Source organism: Phodopus roborovskii, unplaced genomic scaffold, assembly GCF_943737965.1.
Source record: "Phodopus roborovskii unplaced genomic scaffold, PHOROB, whole genome shotgun sequence".
Taxonomy (NCBI): Eukaryota; Metazoa; Chordata; class Mammalia; order Rodentia; family Cricetidae; genus Phodopus; species Phodopus roborovskii.
In genome coordinates, this window is record NW_026126517.1 from 17,014,004 (window position 1) to 17,033,163 (window position 19,160).

Here is a 19,160-nt window from a genome sequence, read left to right on the forward strand (position 1 = left end):
TATTGTGTATAAATGTTTGTTTTCATTTAAATGGACTTTGTTATATAAAATAAATTTAAACAAATTAAAAAGAAATTACTGGCTATTGCCATAAGAATTAATATGGGGATTTTGTTAGTGTATTGTCAAATTTGTAAATTAATTGTAAAAACTATTATCTCTAATTGTTGTTTCATTTTATTCAAAACTTAATTTCTCACTAGTTAGAATCTACTTTTGTACATTTTAGGAGTAACTGAGAGGTTCTCTAGGGAAAGGTCTTCACTCCTTTTGTTGAGTGCATGAACACATATTTTGTCTCCTCATTGCTTTAGAGCCAGGTTTATGTCACATAGTAGATAGATTTCATACTGATTTCTCAATGAAAATTGACCTCTCATTCCCTTTCTGAAGGCTTAAGTTTACTTTTAATAATTTCTTGCAGATTTTGCAGTGAAATATTATATTGTCTGCAAGTAAATGTTACTTTTTTCCTTCTTTTCCAATTGTTATACACCTCGGATATTTTTTATCACATTTAATTGAATAACAACTTATATTTAATAATATATCATGATATCCTGAGGACATACTTCCTTTTAGTTGTTTGGATTAAGGAGATATTAAGTCATGGTAGTCAGTAGGCAAATGAAAATTAAATAATCTCACATATTCTATAGAAAAGTGTTAAAATACTTTGAGCAGAACATGCAGACTGACCCCCACCAACCTTTTCTTCATTTCTACCTGTTTCTTTTGATTTTCTCATTCATTTGTCTTGTCCTCACAAGAATTAATGGATGGACCTGGGACCCAGTTCTGTGTTTCTAAACATTCCATATTAGGGAGAAGCCCAGTACCTCTCAGTCTTCTTGTTTTGTTTTTGCAAAACATTTGTTCTTTGCCAGTTCTGTACATGTATACAATGCAGTTTACATAATGATTGTTCTTAACTCTAGCTTGTTTCTTCAGCCTCCCTCTCATGACTACTCTTCTTTCCCACACTAACACCCCTTTTACATTTCTATGTATTAATTTCTATTCCTTGTTTATGACCTTTGATATCCATGTTCTTAGAATTATAACTATGCATTGAAGTTCAGTAGGAACAGGTGATACAACTGAATATAGTTACTCCAACACTCTGAGATCCCATCAGAGGTCTGTAAATCAGTTCTACAAGAAAAAATTATGACTATTATTTAAATGGACATAGTTCCAAACTTCATTCTAAATATGTATGTTAACACCCTTATGCAAAACTCTCAACACTAATAAGAGAAGGTTCCATTATCACTTAACAGTGGTAAATAGAGAGTTATGGCTGCCTGGGATGCTGAGAATAAGTGACAGATAAGATCTGAAGACTATACAAGGCATCTGTATTATTATCCTATATCATGTATGGCTTAAAAAACATTTCAATTAAGAAACAGAAGAAATGTAAGATGTAAAAGACAGGGGAAAAGGCAGTGAAAGTATACCCTCTATAATACAATCATTGTACTCATGAGCTAAAAGAACCTGCATCTATTCCAACTGAGCCTAGACTAGAGAGACCAACTCACAGTCATTTATGGGTAGTGGAAGTGTTCTTAGCCCCGCATCCATTACTGATGAATTAAGGGCATAAAAAGGTTTCAATAAGCAGCTACTAACGTTTAATGTAGTGGCTGTGGTCAGAAACAAATAAATTGTCACTGCAAGAAAACTGACCTTGTTCTGTCATATAAATAGAAGCTCAATGAGATGTGAGTTAGAACAGGAGAGGTTGAGGAGGGGAAGGACATCACAGAAGTAATGTCTTATGAGGTGAGATTTACAAAAGCTCAGGTTCATCATAGCACTTGTGTGTGCAATGGCAGACAAAAAACCTAGGATGAAGGCAACCAGAACCAACAGTGAGCAGAGCCTAGATGGCATGATCACATTGGACATCAATGGTCTGTAGATGGCTACATAGCGATCAGATGTCATGGCAGTCAGGAGATAACCCTCAGTCACCACAAAGATCAAAAGAAAAAGAGCTGGAGCAGGCATTCAGAATAGAAGATCAAATTCTTCTTCCCAAGAAAGTTCCCCCAGCATTTTGGGTGTAATAATAGTAGAATAGCAAAGATCAACAAAGGATAAGCTGCTGAGGAAATAATACATGGGCATGTGCAGCAGAGGGCTGACTGTGATAAGCAAGATCAAGCCCAGGTTCCCCACTACTATTACCACATAGATTCCCAGGAAAAGGAGGAAAAGAGACAACAGGAACTCTGGCTGCTGTGTTAATCCCACCAGCATAAACACAGCTGCAGTAGAATGATTCTCAATGCCTATCCTTTGAAAATTTCTGTGGAAGTAGGAAAGAAGGCTTTAGTTTACTTCCAAATCACCATGAATATGTCAGATTTCATATGCAACTAAAAATTACATATGGAATACTTTACTCCTCTTCCAAATGAAACCAAGTCAAATATTCAAAGAGTGATTAAAAATTGTCAATATTTTGTTTTCTCCTATGTTCCATGGGTTTTTAATATATCTACTTTATATTTATTTCTAAGTCACTCATGATCTTTAGATCACTAAATGAATTGCTTCCTTATTGCTTTACAAATATTTACCTCCTGGATTCAGCACCAAAATTAAAATTATCTTCTATGGAGAGAAGGAGACATTTAGTGACAGGTAAATAATAGAAAAAGCTGTGTGGTTTTTCTCATGCCTTTAACATCATAGCTCAAGGATCTGGAAGTTTGAGATAAACTTTGACATTGAGCATTCTTTAACTCCTAGGGTTACTATGAGTAGAGCTTCTGAGGCCATGGCACAGCTGTACCTAATGAGAACTGAAAAAGTATTAAAGCCAGCACAGCTGCTTGACAAAGACCTAGCAAAGCTGAGACACATGACGGTCACGATGCCACTTTTGGTTTTTAAGACTGCCTATTTGTATAACTTGGAGATGTTGGATTGATGGAAAATTTCTTACGAATATTATGCCTTCTCCCAGATGTACTACTTCTAAGATTCCCCAGGAAAGTCCTGAATGTACTATTCCTCCTGCTTTTGGGTAGATATCCTTATCTACTTGAAAATCTCTCTTACGTCTTGGAGGTTGTGACACACATAAAGAAGCCAGAGATCTTTTTATGAGACTATAAGGTATTCTTTAAACTTCTGTCCCTGGTCTTACTGAGGAATAAGATAACCAAAATAAACAAACAAACAAACAAACAAACAAACTTAAAGGGGTCAACAAGATTTGGTGGACTAGAGGAGTTAGCCACAGATCAGATTGCAAGCCTCTTCCTAAGTATATAGTGATATACTTAGGCAATTATATGACATATACAGCAAAAAAATCAGATTGGCTGAAGCCTTCTCTGCCCTACACAGATACTTACATTGATAGACAAAGAATGATGTAGAAAGATGATGAAAGTATGAGATGTCAGGACCTCCCTTTCTTAGAAAAGTTAGTTCATATAGAAGTATTGTGATATATGACAAAGGAACAAAGGAATGCTATGATTATACATATAAATAATTTCTTTTTTTATTTTTTTATTAATTTATTTTATTTTATATAACAAAGTCCAATTAAATGAAAACAAACATTTATACACAATATTTGGGAATTTGGGCGTTGTTCTTTCCAAACTACTTCCTGCTGGTAAGGGGCGCTGCCATGGGGGATTTGAAGAAGATGCAGAAATCCTGGCTGTAGTCTGTAAGGCTGCTTTGTCCAGCTGTTTTGAATGTAGGATCACCTCATACTCTGTTTCAGGCTGTCTAATTTGATCAAACCACATTAGTCTGGAAGGAATCCACATCTTTTCATTTTCCGTGGAAACAAAAATAGAAATCCTTGTCCCCAGTAACTTGTCCTTCAACTTAAATTTTGGAGTCAAAGCATTTTTTTTAATTTATTTTATTATTTTACATGTCGATCCCAGTTTGCTCTCCTCCCTCCTTCACTCCCTCCCTCCCTCCCTCCCTTCCTCTCTCCTTCGCTCCCTTTTGCCCTGTCTGCCCTCTCACGTGCACTCTAACCACCCTCACCTCCCATCCCCCCACTCCAATTCCATATGTAGGGGAATGCCATCCAGTTGGGGTCATGTAGACCTGAGAGGTCATGTGAAGTAGGGACTAGGGTTTCTCTCCTGTCTCTAGATTAAGGCAGTTATCCCTCCATGGGGGGATGTGTTCACAAAGTCCTTTTGTGCACCAGGGATACATCCTGGCTCCACTGTCTGAGGTCTCTTAGACTGCTCAGTCCTTCTGGCTGAGACCCATATTCAGGGGGGCCTGAGTCAATCCCATGCTGGCTTCCAAGCTATCAGTCTAGTGGCCTTTAGCTCCTCCTTGTTCAGGTAAGCTGTCTGTATGTGTTTCTGCCGCATGGTCTTGTCCTCTCCATCTGCATCTGGGTTCTAGTTCGACTCAGTGTTTATGTATGGGTGTTTGCTCCTGTTTTCAACAGGCATTAGTTGAGGGCTCCATGGAGAAGTTAGTTGTTGATCTCACTCTCCGGGAAGGGCATTTATGATAGCCTTTCCACGGAAGCTCAAATTGTTAGTTGGGAGCAGTCTTGTAGTTCTCTAGACCTTTCTTTGTGTTCAATTTTATCTTCAAACCAATATTGGCTCCCTCTTTTATGTTCTCTCTCTGTGTCTCTGTCTCTCTCTCTTTCCTATCTTCTATTCATATAAAGAATTTCTATAAAGATATGAAATGTAAACATTATATCATTCAGAATTTGAGTAATAATAACTGCAGCAGCATCAGTCTGAGGATTCTTCTAGGATACTCTAATCACAGTAATACACTGTTTGGGACATGGCAATCTGCTGGGGCTAGCTTGGAGATTCAGTTTTGGTTTAGCATCTTTGAAGCCACAAAAGACACTAGCTAAAGAAAAAGCTGTCAATGCCTTCTAGATTCATAAAAATTTGGTTATGTGTTTGATGAGTAAAACTAGTTGTAAATGGTAACAGTTTATCAATGATATTTAATCTTGTGGTAAAATGATTCTAAAAGATAACTCTATTCAGTTCTGATTTATCAATGAAGACTAAAAGATATGAAAGAGGATGTGAAATACATGTCCAAAAGCAAAGATATGATCTATCCCTGCTTACTAAATTCTGTATAAATAAGGAAGTACTCTGGCTGCTAGTCAGTCAGGCTGCAAGATTCTTCCCACCATCCTGCCCCCAATTCACTTCTTCCCTTGTTGATACCTTACATCCTCTCAGAACCTGTTACCTGCTGGGGAAGGCCAGGAAGAAACAAAGAAATTCTATTTGTGGCAGATGGGTTAATGATCTGTCTCCTAATTGTCTGAAATGATTCCTTCACTAAGAATTGGTAATTTGTGTTTACCAAGGGATGATAGATTTAAAGTTTAATTTATCCTTGATTTCTTTCTCTTAAAGATAAGTGTGAGTGTGCAAGATACTGAGTTACTAATAAATATATTGTATAGAAGTTCTTTAGGAGATCAAATGATTCAGTGTTATGGAAATCACTCTGAGGTTCTGTACCACAAATGGCTAAATTGGGATTGGAAATCATCTCTTCAGAGTGTGTGACCCAGTCATAAATAATAACAAGAAAAGATGACAGTAAAATAGCTAGGAAGACATAATCTATTGGAAAGAATACTGAAACAATTTTCCATGAGAGTGAAATGATTCTTATGCCAGTTGTGCCTTTATGAATAAATGAAACTGGGCACTCACATAGGTCCAGCACAAAGAACAAGGTTTTTACAAATTACTTGGCTTCTTTTTCATATAATAGATAAAATTTTTGATATTCAAATAAATGTCCCTTGCTTTCCTACACACTAAATGTTAATGGCTGACAAACTAGTGTTGTCCTGAAGTATATCACTCATATCTTCTCAGGATCAATAATGCTGAGCATAGTATGATATGGAGCTTTTATGTAGTGTTCCTGGGACTTTGGATTTATTAGGAAAACAGAACAATGATGAATATACAAACTCCCCAGAGTCCCCAGCTTTTAAGAACGACCTGCAAGAATGGTTCTTGGCTTCCTGTTACCATCTGTTCCAAGAGTAATGATGGTTGTAAAGAAACTCCTTAGTAGGTATTCACAAGATATCTCTGAAGTTCACATAAATCAGATATCAATTGCTGGTCCTTGACTAAGATTCTATTGATTTTTGTATACAGAAAATAAATTCTTTCATTACCTTTGAGTAACTGCATAAAAAGTAAAACAAGCACACACACACACACACACACACACACACACACACACACACAACTATTTAAACTTTATTTGAGTGGTCTTAAGTTATTAGGCAGTCAGTGATTCATTTCCGTGTTGATGGTTCAGATATATACATGCTTTTCCCCATTCTAAGCCCAAACCAAGGTGCTTTTGAAGATTTTTTTCCTTCAGCATATATTCAGAGACTTGTCACTCTACCATTAAACACAGAATTCTTCCCCGTAGCTCTTTATGTCACGGCTTTTATTGTTGCTGCTTGTTTTGGAGGTAGAATCTTGCTGTGTAGTCTAAGGATGCAAAATTGTCATTCCCATGTCTCAGCATGCAGGTGTTTAGGTCACACATCAGCCCTAGTGCTTTGGTTCTTTCATTTTTTACATTTAATAAAAATATTTTCCCATATAATATATCCTGATTAGGATTTCCCTTTCCTCTTATCCTCATAACTCCTTTCTATCTGGATTCACCATCTTTCTAACCCCAACTAACAATCTAGGCAATAGTGGAGATACTACTTCCCTGATAATGAGATTGATGACTACCTTATATGGAATCTAGATCCTTCATCCAGTAGCTGATGGAAGCAAAGGCAGACAACCACAGCTAAACACTGAGCCGAACTCTTGGAATCCAGTTGCAGACAGGGACGAGTGATAAGCAAAGGGGTCAAGACCCAGGCTGAAGAAAGTCACAGAGACAGCTGACCTGAACAAGGGAGAGCTCATGGACTCCAGTCTGATAGTGGGAAAACAGTATAGGGTGGACCCAGACCCCCTGAATGTGGTATTAGTTGGGAGGACTGGGTAGTCTATGGGTCTATGGGATCAGTATTTATCCACAGTAAACTTTTAGCTCATACATAGCTTATATTAGGATGTTACCTTGAACTCTGTTGCTTTTTATACTTGTTATAAAGATTTTCTTAAATGTAGAGACTTACATTCAGAAGAACTTGGTAAGGTAAATGTCTAGAGACATCTTTTAAGATTAGTTTTAACTGGCTCAAACTGAATACTGAAACTGCACTTTCCTCCTCCTGGATGTTCCAAGAAAAGATATGTGCAAACAGTTCTGAGCTTCTTGCAGCTGCTGCAATGTCTAGCTGTGTGCTTACATCACTCAAGTCTATATCTTGTGGCAATAAACAAACAAGTATGTATATGAATAAGTCTGTGTGTACAATACTCAGGGAGATCTTTCTTCAAACATAGCTATATTTACTTTCCAGAAAGTGAGAGCACTATTCTAAATAAAGTCAAAATATTTCAGTGTATTTAAACCTTTCCTCTTCCATCAAATTCTATCTATCCTAAACTTTTACTAATATTACTGTATTCACCAGTAAATTATATTGTTTGACAATGCACAAAAAAATATCTCAGACATTGTCAAACATAAAATAACCATTTCTCAAGTAAGGACTATTTTCTCTGAAAGAAAGAAAAAAATACAAAGGAACAATGAGAACTTTTACATTTCATGTTTCTTTCCCTCAATTTTAGGATGACTGTCTTCCCCCAACTATTCTTTTCAGTGCAATATTTACAACCTTGTTCCTCAGGCTGTATATTAGGGGATTCAGCATTGAAAACACTGTGGTTTAGAAAACAGAGGACACTTTACCCTGTTCCATATTGTTGCTGGAAGGTCACTTGAACACATGAATATTATAGAACCAATGAAGATTCCACATCCATATTATAGGAACTACAAGCGTCAAAGACTTTGGAATATCTTTCATTGGAACAGGTGCAAAGAATCCTAATTAGGATGAAAGCATAAGAAATAATGACCACCAGTGTAGGTGCTAACATATTAATTTCACCAATAATAAATAGCAACATCTCATTGATATGGGTGTTTGAGCAAGACAAAGTCAACAAAACAAAATGTCACAAAAATAATGGCTGACAGTATGAGACCCACAGAAGTGCAACATTGTCATGCATTGGTATGAGCAGTAGCCCCCCAAAACCCAGTGAGTATACAACAGCCATCATTATAGAACAGACCCTTTGAGACAATGTTGTAAAACAGTGTGCTACAAATGGCAACATAGTGGTCATAGGCCAAGACTTTCATGAGGAAGTCTTCTGGAATAATAAAAGGAAGGAAGAAGAAGTAAAACTGAATTGTGCACTTCAAAATGGAAATGATGGACTTCACACATATAAACTTGACTAACATCTTAAGGTTAAAGACAGAGGTATAAGATATGTCAATGAATGATTTGTGACTGTGAAATAAAAAATATGTTTGATATAACATAGAGACCTGATGGTGATCCAAAGGGTCATGCGCATATTTCCCACCACTGGGAGCACAAAAAGCAAGAGTAATAATAAAAACTGATGCTCTGCATTTGGTCAGTCATTGAAAGATGGATTAGATTAGCCATTTCTTATACATACTATCCATAAGGAGCAGGTAGATAAAGGGTTGATAGTTAATCGTATTCTCATTTTTTTTATTCTCTTTCGTGGATTCCACCCTGACAGCCTCATTTCTCCCATACCTATGTGCACTCCAAAGATGTTTTAAAGGTTTTTTTCTTTTTATTTTATGAAATTATAATATAATGACATCATTTCCCCTCCTTTTTCCTCCATGAATACCCTCCCTTATTATTCTTCTTGCTCTATTTCAAATTTGTAGCCCCCTTTCATTAACTATTGTCACAGGGATATGTAAATATGTATGTACCTATATAGTCTTTATTCACATCTGTATTCAGTCTGTATTATGTTGCTTATATGTATATTTTTGGTATTGGATAGTAAATAGTTGTGCTCTTCCAAGGTAAGACAATTTCTCCTGCTTTCAGCACACCTCATTGCCTGTGGTTCTGTGAATGGGTTGAGGCCTCATAGGCTTTAAAATTTATACACAATGCCTGAATTCAACATTGCATAACTGAGTTGCATTCACCTTATTGAGTGTTCTTCATTAAGCCTATATATTGTCATTTTTTATAGACAACACAGTAAGTACCTCAAGGAAAGAATAAGCAAAAACTCAGACCTAATTATTATGTATGATTGACATAAGGCAAAAATTTCACATGACTCCGAGACTTTACTCTAGATTTATAACCTCATTATACAGCATCATTGTGAATGCTTGCATGCTTTATATAATTATATTATATTATTTATATATTTTTATTTCATATTTCTGAGTGTTTTGCCTGCATATATGTATATGTACTTTGTACATGTTTGGTCAGAGACTAAAGTGTAGCATCGGACACCATGCAACGGGAGTTGGAGGATTGGTGATCAGAGATCAGTTTAAGACACTTGTCAACAAAGCTGAAGACAATAATTCAACAGAATTCGTATAGTAGAAGGGGAGAACTGACTCTCTCAAGCTGTCCTCTGATAATGAGGGATCAGGTTTTTCCCAATGACAAAAGAAAGATTTCACTGACTTCTTCTTACTACTCAGAAATCTTTACAGCTACATGCCCTAAAGGAAGTGAACTGTAAGTTTACTATAATCCCATGAGCCATGCAAGTTATACATTCTCAACATAACTAAGAGACCTACACCACTGGATATATTTCTGGATCAAAGCCTAAACTTCCCTATCTAAGTCTTTGCAGGAACAGATGCCATGTTTTATATAAAAACTCATCTTGGCCTCTGCACTTACTTTCAGTTCTTCAAGCTTGGCAGGAATGGGATTCAGGATCTAGACCTGACTGTTATCAATATTCTCCTTTTGAGAACAACAGTTTTTCACCCACTTCCTCCCATACACAAGAAACTAGCAGGTACTTTGTTTTACACAAAAGATTTCTATTTACTATAAATGCATGGACTCAATAGATGAGCACTCCACTTCTCTAAATAAAGGTGTGACCTCCATTGACCTAAAAACTGGAGGCTCAAACAGCAAAGAGAATAGTAGATAGAACAGTAGTAACAAGGGTGCCAGCAAGATGTCACCAACTCTAAGAAACAGATTTTGAGTGATTTTTTCATCTCCTAAGATGATTTTTTAATGTCATTATTATGGATTTCTAGAGTCAGCAAATTTTTAATGGAAATAACATTTATAATGAAGTTGGAAGATTTTCTTCTGTCTTCTTCTCAAGTTTACACTATCAAAATTGTTTGATTACAAAGTCTGTTTTCTACTAATTGGAGTTCCTTGTGAAAACTGCTCTGGGATTTTGTTAGTATTTAATTATCTGGTCATAAAAATTTTAAATAATAAAGTCATATGACTTTGTGAATATTTGCAAAAGGAGAAAGATTTATGCGATCTGAAGAGAACCCACAATGTGTCAATATTTGTTATTATCATTTAAAATAAATTTATGAAGTTGTTTCCATTGCTCAAAAGTGATGCCCCACCTGTCTGCTAACAAATGTAGAATCTTGGTAGATGATGTAATTCTTGGAGTCATAATGTAAAACATAAATGAACTCAAACAGTTTCATAGAGTTTTACTAAAATCTGAAAGAATTGATATGTATAAAGCTTTAGGCTCAGTATTTAGTCATATTCTTCAATATAACTTGAAATTTTTGTTTGGGTCTGTTGTGGTTTGAAAGAAAATGGACTTCAATCTTAGTGACACTATTAAGGATTGTGGCCTAGTTGGAAGAAATGTGTCATGGTGGGAGTGAGCTTTGAGGTCTTTTCTCAAACTTCCCTCATTGTGACAGTCAATTTACTTCCTGTTGCCAGCACCAGGCCTGCCTGAACACTGTCATGCTCCTCCTTATGATCATAATGGACTGAACCTTTGAAAGTATAAGTGAGCCACCCTGAATTAAATGTGCTCTTTATAAGAATTGCTGTGGTCATGGTTTGTCTTCACAGCAATAGTAAACCCTAACAAGGACACAGTTTTTAGCTAGAATATACTTACAAAGCATTGTTATGCATTTGGCCATCATAAGGAACTCCGATTTAAATGTGTCCTGGCATTTTCCTTCAGAATTCATATGAGTTAGCATGAACTGTTTTTACTATAACCTCTCCATGAAGAAAAATCATTATTTGATGATGACCTGACCTTGCATGTGTAGATCAAAGCATTTATCTTACTACTTTACATTTAACAACATAAGAATACTTAATAAAATTAAGAAAGGCATCACCCTATATATAGAGTTTGAGGGGAGAATTGGATGGGAGGATGGTCGGGGGGCATGGGTGGGTGGAAAAGAGGGAGGGAGGGATGGAGAGGGAAATGGGATCAATGTGTAAAATAAGAAAAATTAATTAATTAATTAATTTAAAAAATATACAAAACCAAAAAAAGAAAGAAAGAAATCTCTAGACTAGGATAAAATCTGTGAACAAAGGATAATCTCATTCCAAATAAGAATCTTCCTCTTTATTTGTGTAAAAGAATGACTTTAAAATATTTAAATGTCTATACCACTGTCAAGGTCACTCCTTCCCAGGATAAATTTTTCATTGAATATTTTTCTTCCTTGCTGTTTCTATTCATTGGAAACTTTTTGCACTCTCACATGCTTTATTGTTTACTTTAGGAAATCTTCCATAAGTTTTTTAGTTATTAGGCTTTCAGTTTCACATTAGTCAATAATAACAGCTATCAGCACAGAAGGATGAGGGGCCTTGGTTTTGGAATCAGACCTGATTTAGATCAGTCCACAGTCATATGCCTGAGTTACTAAGTTATCAGTGCTTTATTTTCCTTTCCTACTCAATGAGCTATTTTTAAATAATTAAGAAAATAATCATTGCATTTAAGAATATAGTACAGTACACTACAAATGTCTAATCAGTTTGATCTTTAAATTAAATCATATTTTCATGGAAGAGTTTATATACACAATATTGATTTATAATTTCCCTTTGAAAATTCTTTGAATATACTATTTTAACATTCTTTTAAAAGTGCTTTACTCTAAGGACATATACTACAGGAATATTTCTGTTTTATTCATTAAATTCATTTAAATAGCAAAGTGCATTTTAGAAAGTTATAAAATCCTGGATATGTTAAATAATTGAAGTGGAAGTGTTAGAGTGTTTCCCCAGGCAAAGACATTAACATGTGAAACAGGCAACAGAAGTTGTCAAGAACTTTCCAGGCTGAGCTTAGTCTATCAGGCAGGGGGCACACTAGAAAAATCTTCTATTTCTAATTCCAAACCTTTATTGTTTAAATTCAATGAAGAGTGTAGTAAACATACATCTAATTGGTTCCACAGGGATGCCAATGACTACATCATGAAAAATACCCATGGGCATCTGAAGACATGATCTAGGGGGGTATGAAGGTGTTCAAGACTTGAAAGCATGCACAGCTGCTGTACAAACACCAAATCTCAGATCTCAAGGCTGAGAGATCCTGAGTTTTTCTAAATACCAAAGAAAATGACTTGGTTTACATTCACAATAGCATAGAAAATCCAATGCTGCATAAAGCTCAAGTATCCCCTGTCCCAAAGTACTTGCAGGACTGAATTTGACATTATCAGTGAGAGCATCATATTAAGTTCAAGGTCAGCCTGAACTGGTGAGGCACTATCTTGAAAACCCAGTGTCTGGGATATAGGTCATTGATAGTGCACTGACCTGCTAAACTCACATACTATGTCTAATCCTCAACATTGGAAGAAATACAACTTGATTCTGCAGAAAATGTTTCTACTTTTTTCCTTTTTTTCAAAAGCAGAAATCTTCCAAATACTCAATTATTCAAAAATATTTTGTTTTTCTGAAAAGGGTTTTAATTAAGAATATCAAAGAGTATTTTATTAGATACATGTCTTTACATAAGAACAAATTATCCTTTCTCTTTCATAAGCAGGTAAAAGTGTTAACCTATACTCTGTTGCATTTGATTTTCTTATTTTTATTTTTAATATCAAAATTATAAGTACATAATAGTGTCCTATTGTGATTAACTTTCATTGCATTTGATGATATTCAATATGTTTGTATAACTTATTTTCATTTATTTATTAATAGTTTTGATGGAAACTGTCCTCAAAATAGTTCCTTGTCTTTCTAGAGGAATTGCCTTCACTTTTATGTTTTCATTTTTAAATAATATATGAATACTATTTCTCATTGTATATACAATTTGTAAATATTTTTTCTTCTTTCTAAGGAAGTATCACAGAATTTTTAATATTGTAACTTTTAATTATAATCAATTTTAGAATTGCATTTGCAAAATTAATGTAATTTACAAACATTCAGTAACCAGAATAACTTGATGGAAACTTGTATCATATTATATAATTTATTCCCTTTATTTATTTTCAGTATATTAACACTGTTAAAATTAATACTGCCTACTGACTTCATTTTAGTTTAACTTGTCATCTTATTAACAACTATAGTGTCAGTAAACTATGTGGAATCTCCCACTGAATTTTGTAGGTTTCTCTTGTTGTCCCCTACTGATCTTAATTTATCTGTATTCTTTTGTTCTCTTTTCATGATCTCACTATAGGAAATTTTAATTTCACGTCGTTTAGTTTGTTTTATTTGAAAGAAAATCATGAATTGCAAATTACAATATGTCCAAAATTAAGATCATATTTAAATGCTTCTGTTTTTTCTAGAGAAATTTTATATTGAAAAAATGCACTTAAACTATGATACATGTAACTATTTTTTTATAAATGGTTAGATATGATCTATGATAATTAAGTTTTCATTTTTAATTTTCTGTGAAATTGTTCCATTATTCTAGAATTAATATTGAAAAAGATTATTCTTGGGATACCTATTTTTTTTTTTACAGTTTACCAAAAACAAATTAGCCATGCATATTAGAGTCTGTTTTCTGGTTCTGTGGCGATATGTCCCTACCTGCTCTCAGTGCACATAGACTCAATAGTACAATGCTAAAGTAAGTACTTAAATCTGATAATTCCAGTTGTGTAGTTTGGTATCATTATGGAATCCCTAATGATGGAATCTCTGATTCTTTCACCTGCTCTTAAGACTTTTTCCCTCTAACTGTTGCTTCATCCAGCCTATCTATAAGAGTTTGTGCCTAGTCTGTTTGCAACTTGTTATGCTATGTTTTGTTGTCATTCCTGGAAGGCCTGATGTAATGGAGTGGATCTGGTGGATAAGGGTGGTGTGGAATTGCTAAGAACAGTGCGAAGGGAAACTGAAGTCAAAATGTAATGTATGAGAGAAGACTAAACAAATAAATAATATATAATTCAGGTAGTTTCTGCTCTACCATGTTGTTTAGTATATGAAAAGGGGAAATACCGTATTACACTTTATTTAGAATAAAAAAAGAAGAAAGAAAAACTGCCTCTCTTATGATCATCTTAGTTTTTGTTTTTATCTTTAAAAATTCTAATACATTGTAATTATTGTATGATGAATAAAATAATTTCTTAGTAAATTGAGTTTTCCAATCTATAAAAGTATAATTTTCCTCCAATAATAGGTGTCTTCTAACTACTTTGTGTAATGTTTTGCTTAAAATATACTTGAGAATGTATACATTTGTTTAGCCTTTTGTTCCAGCAAGGACAATGAACAGTTTATGTTATTTTTATTTATTTTGTCTCTATATCTGTGTGTGTGTGTGTGTGTATGTGTTTCTGTGACATTGGAATATGCATGCTGTGTGCATGTAGACATTAAAGATTGAGGGAGTGGATTTTTTACATATGGGTGCTATGGATTGAATTCAGGTCTGCAGTCTAGAAAACAAGTAATTTTATCTCATGAACCATCTGCCTGGCCAGTCTATATGTCTTAAAGCAATGTTTCTCAACCATCCTAATGATTCACTTTTTAATATAGGTCCTCATATTGTGGTGCCCCCCAAACATAAAATTATTTCATTACTATTCCAGGACTTCATTTTTTCTACTGATATAGATCATAGTGTACATATCTGATACACAATTCCCAAAGGGGTCATGACCACAGGTTGATAACCAGTTTCTTAAAGTATGTATGTTACTTCTATCATAGTTGAATATTTTTCTTTGTTTGCTTATATGTAGAAGTAAAGGATACTTTTGGCATCTAAGGTTTAGTTCTAGAGGCTTTATGTAGAATCATGGAGACATATATAAATATGGAAGTTATTTAGTTCTAAAATATATCTGATTGCCTTTTTTTCTATCCTTTGTTTCAATAGCCAAGACTCCAAATTTCATGTTAAATGTATCTGTCTATTAAGCCTTTATTAATTTGAAATATCAAATTTTTGTCTACTTAACTTTTATACATTGTATGTTACTATTGAGATAGGCTGTCTTTACAGAGATTTCAAATTTCCCTATCCATACTTCATGGTATATTATAGTAGATGTTTTATTATCAAAAATAATATTTGCATAATCTCAGAGCTAATACCTAATTATTATATTTTCTTGAGAAATTATTTCATATGGCTGTGCAGATTGCACTCAATACACTTCTAATCTATTTAGATTCTGGATTGTATTGAAATTTCCTAGACAGTATTGAATTGTGTTAGCTCTCTTGTGTCCATCAATACAGCTAGTGGCAAACAAGTGGTTTCTCCTGTTTCCCTTTCTAGGCAAATCTCCTAGAACTACCTCTAAAGCCTTTATAGTGCTATATTGGTTTGTCTCCAAGAGTTTCACTGAAGGTTACATGAGACAACTGGTTTGATTTCTCCACATCTCTATGGTAATCTTTACTTTCGTTCTACACATGTAGTATCTAGGAGTCCTGACTCTGTCACTCTGTCTGCTCCCATAATTCCTTTGCTTTTATTGCTTTTAGAAATGTATACTGCAACAGCACGTGCACACACGCACACACACACACACACACACACACACACAAACACACACACACTCACATAAAGAGACAGAGACACAGAGACACAGAGAGAGAGAAAGAGAAAGAGGTAGAGAGAGCAGACAAATCAGTGTAAGGTTCCTCTGTCCAAAAAGTTTTTCCAAAAGTTTTGTATCTCATGTTGTCCATACATTTTCATAACAGTTGTTGGGGGCACAGCTGGAAAGAAGCAGGAAGAGAGAGGAAGTAGGGAAGAACAGAGAGAAATTGTTGGGAAAGAGACCAAGAAAAAAGCATATTTATCCAAAGATATATTGCAACAGGTTCCTCAGTGAAAAGGTACATTCCTTTATATATTGCATTTTGATCATCATGACTAGTCATGGCACAATCTTATAATTTATTTTCTTTTACTATTTTTGAGATTTAATTAGATAATTCCCGTCTTTCTTTTCCTTCTCCAATTCCTCCCATATGCCATTTCCTTGCTGCCTTTCAAATTAATAACCTCCTTTTAAAAATTATTTTTGTTATGTCTATTCCTAAATACAACCTCATTAGTCTATATAGTATTGCTAGCATGATTATTTTCAAGGTTGGTCCTGTAGTAGTGGACAGCCAATTGTGCTCTGGACATGGGAAAACTGTTTTCCTACTTGTCTCCTAGTTTTGTAAGAAGCTCTACCCATAATGTCTTAGTCTTGTAACTTTAAATCACCATGCACACCAAATCACATAGCACATGGAAGGGCGTATCAGAATCTCTCTTATACTGCTTCCTTTTACTTAGGAAAATACTTAAGAAGATGAATTGCTTTCTACCTAAAAATCTAAATTTTATTTTTTGTCAAATCGAGTTTGTAGTAAATATTGTGCAAGTCAGCAAATATTGAAGTTCCCAGTTATATACTTCATGGATTTATTTTTTTCTCCATGTAGATCTGTTGCTATCGTATAAGGGGCTTTGCTAAAAAAAAAAAAAAAATGAAACCAATATATTCAGGATATAACTTCATGGTTTGACTTCAATATTTGTGTCTTGGAGATCTGCGTTCTATTTTGAAGTCAGACATCTTCAAAGACATGACAAATCTCTCTATAGTGACTCAATTTGTCCTGATGGGCATCCCTCACACAGAGGGTCTGGAGACCATGCTTTTTGTCCTGTTTTTATCTTTCTACATCTTCACCTTGCTGGGGAACCTGCTCATATTCCTCGCAATTATCTCTTCCACTCGGCTTCACACTCCCATGTACTTCTTCCTGTGCCAGTTATCTATGTGTGACATATTTTTCCCTTCTGTGAGCTCTCCCAAGATGCTGTTCTACCTCTCAGGAAACAGCCGAGCCATCTCGTATGCAGGCTGTGTGTGCCAGCTCTTCTTCTACCATTTCCTTGGTTGTACAGAGTGTTTTCTGTACACAGTGATGGCCTATGACCGCTTTGTGGCCATATGCTACCCTCTAAGGTACTCAACAATAATGAACCACAGAGTATGTTCTATCCTGGCAATAGGGACATCATTTTTTGGCTGCATTCAAGCTACTTTTCTGACCACTCTCACTTTCCAGTTGCCCTATTGTGGTCCAAATGTGGTGGAGTATTACTTCTGTGATATCCCTGCTATGCTAAAGCTGGCCTGTGCAGACACATCAGCTCTGGAGACTGTGGGGCTCATCAGTGTGGGCCTGATGCCCCTCAGCTGCTTCCTCCTCATCCTCACCTCCTACAGCTGTATCCTCTGCTCCATTCTACGGATCCCATCTGCTGAGGGGCAGCATAGAGCCTTCTCTACCTGCAGTGCCCACCTCACTGCCATCCTCCTTGCCTTTATGCCAGTGGTCCTCATATACCTCCAGCCTACCCCCAATCCATGGCTTAATGCTGCTGTTCAGGTCTTGAATAACCTGGTCACGCCCATGCTGAATCCTTTGATATATAGCCTGAGAAATAAGGAAGTAAAATGTTCTCTGAAGAAAGTGCTACAGCAAGTGCCGATTTTGTCTAAGAAGTGATAGAGAAAGGTTTAGATCCTTATATTTTAATAATTCTACATCTTCTTCCAAAGCTACTCCTTTCTGCACAAGGGATAACACAGAAATCAGAATTGCTTTCAAGACTTGAGGATTGAGGGCAGATCACTCAAGGTGAACTAATACATTTTTCTTCATTAGCAAAATCCGTTCCATCTCTTTCCAGTTGTCAAAATGTCTTGAATGTTTTCTTCCTTTGCTTGATTTATGCTCTTATTGATACAACTTATTTTCTTTTACTTCTTTCTTATTCTATTGTTTCCTCATTAACACATACTTTTCTAAATATCTCCCCAATTATTTGCAATAAATGAGCTCTCATTACAAAGTTTTTGCTTCTTTTAAAGAAGGAAGAATTGTAATGTCATGGCTTGCTTTGCCACCCATTTGTAGTTTCTGAAACATGACTAAATCATGAATCAAAAACTTAATCCTGGATTGGACCATACCATGCTCTTAAGGGTGAAAGATTACTGATATGGGCAGCCATTTATGAAGCATTTGTACTTGTGTTTTACCAGGAGTGGTGAAAGAGAATGTAGGCAGAGTAGACAGGGAGAGTCTGTTGGGCCAAGGCACAATTTCTTGGGTTTCATTTCTAATAAATTTGAGTTTTGGTTTGGAACCCTCAGCATACCTAAATGCCCATGAAAATCCAAACTGCAGTTGATTTGTCATTTCAAATACTTTGGTTACAAAACTGTGGTCTTTGTGTCCTCCTGTAACTTTCTTTTCCTCCTGTTTGCATCAGTGATGGACAGGTAGAATCCTTTTATTTATTTGTCTGTTTATTCAGTTTCAGTGTGTGTGTGTGTGTGTTTGTGTTTGTGTGTGTGTGTGTGTGTGTGTATCTGCATGAATATCTGTACTGGTGTGAGTATATGAGTATTTGCAGGTGCTTTTTGAGTCCACAAGATGACCTCATATCCTTTGATACCAGAGGTATGGGAATTTGAGAGCTCTCTAAAGTAGACTCTAGGTTCTGACCCATCTCTCTAGTTCATTATTTTTTAAATTATACTGATTGCTTTCATCTGCTAGGAGCCATGTGACTTTTTTCAAGGATAAGCCCTGACAATAGCATGCACAAGTCCTCCTATAGCAAGGTCATGGACAATTTAACCCATTTTGGGCAATG

General features: G+C 35.4%; 1 protein-coding gene and 2 pseudogenes across 1 annotated transcript; 1 reads left to right on the plus strand and 2 right to left on the minus strand.

Annotated features, from left to right (window-relative positions):
• Positions 1-1,704: 1,704 nt before the first annotated feature.
• Positions 1,705-2,880, minus strand: LOC127231378 (olfactory receptor 8D1-like; annotated as a pseudogene).
• Positions 2,881-7,735: 4,855 nt separating this feature from the next.
• LOC127231379 (olfactory receptor 8D2-like) lies at positions 7,736-11,056 on the minus strand (annotated as a pseudogene).
• A 6,015-nt stretch (positions 11,057-17,071) lies between these two features.
• On the plus strand, positions 17,072-18,004 carry LOC127231433 (olfactory receptor 149). Its single transcript, XM_051196972.1, has one exon. It carries the CDS (start codon positions 17,072-17,074, stop codon positions 18,002-18,004), a length of 933 nt encoding a protein of 310 aa, XP_051052929.1.
• The last annotated feature ends 1,156 nt before the right edge of the window (positions 18,005-19,160 follow it).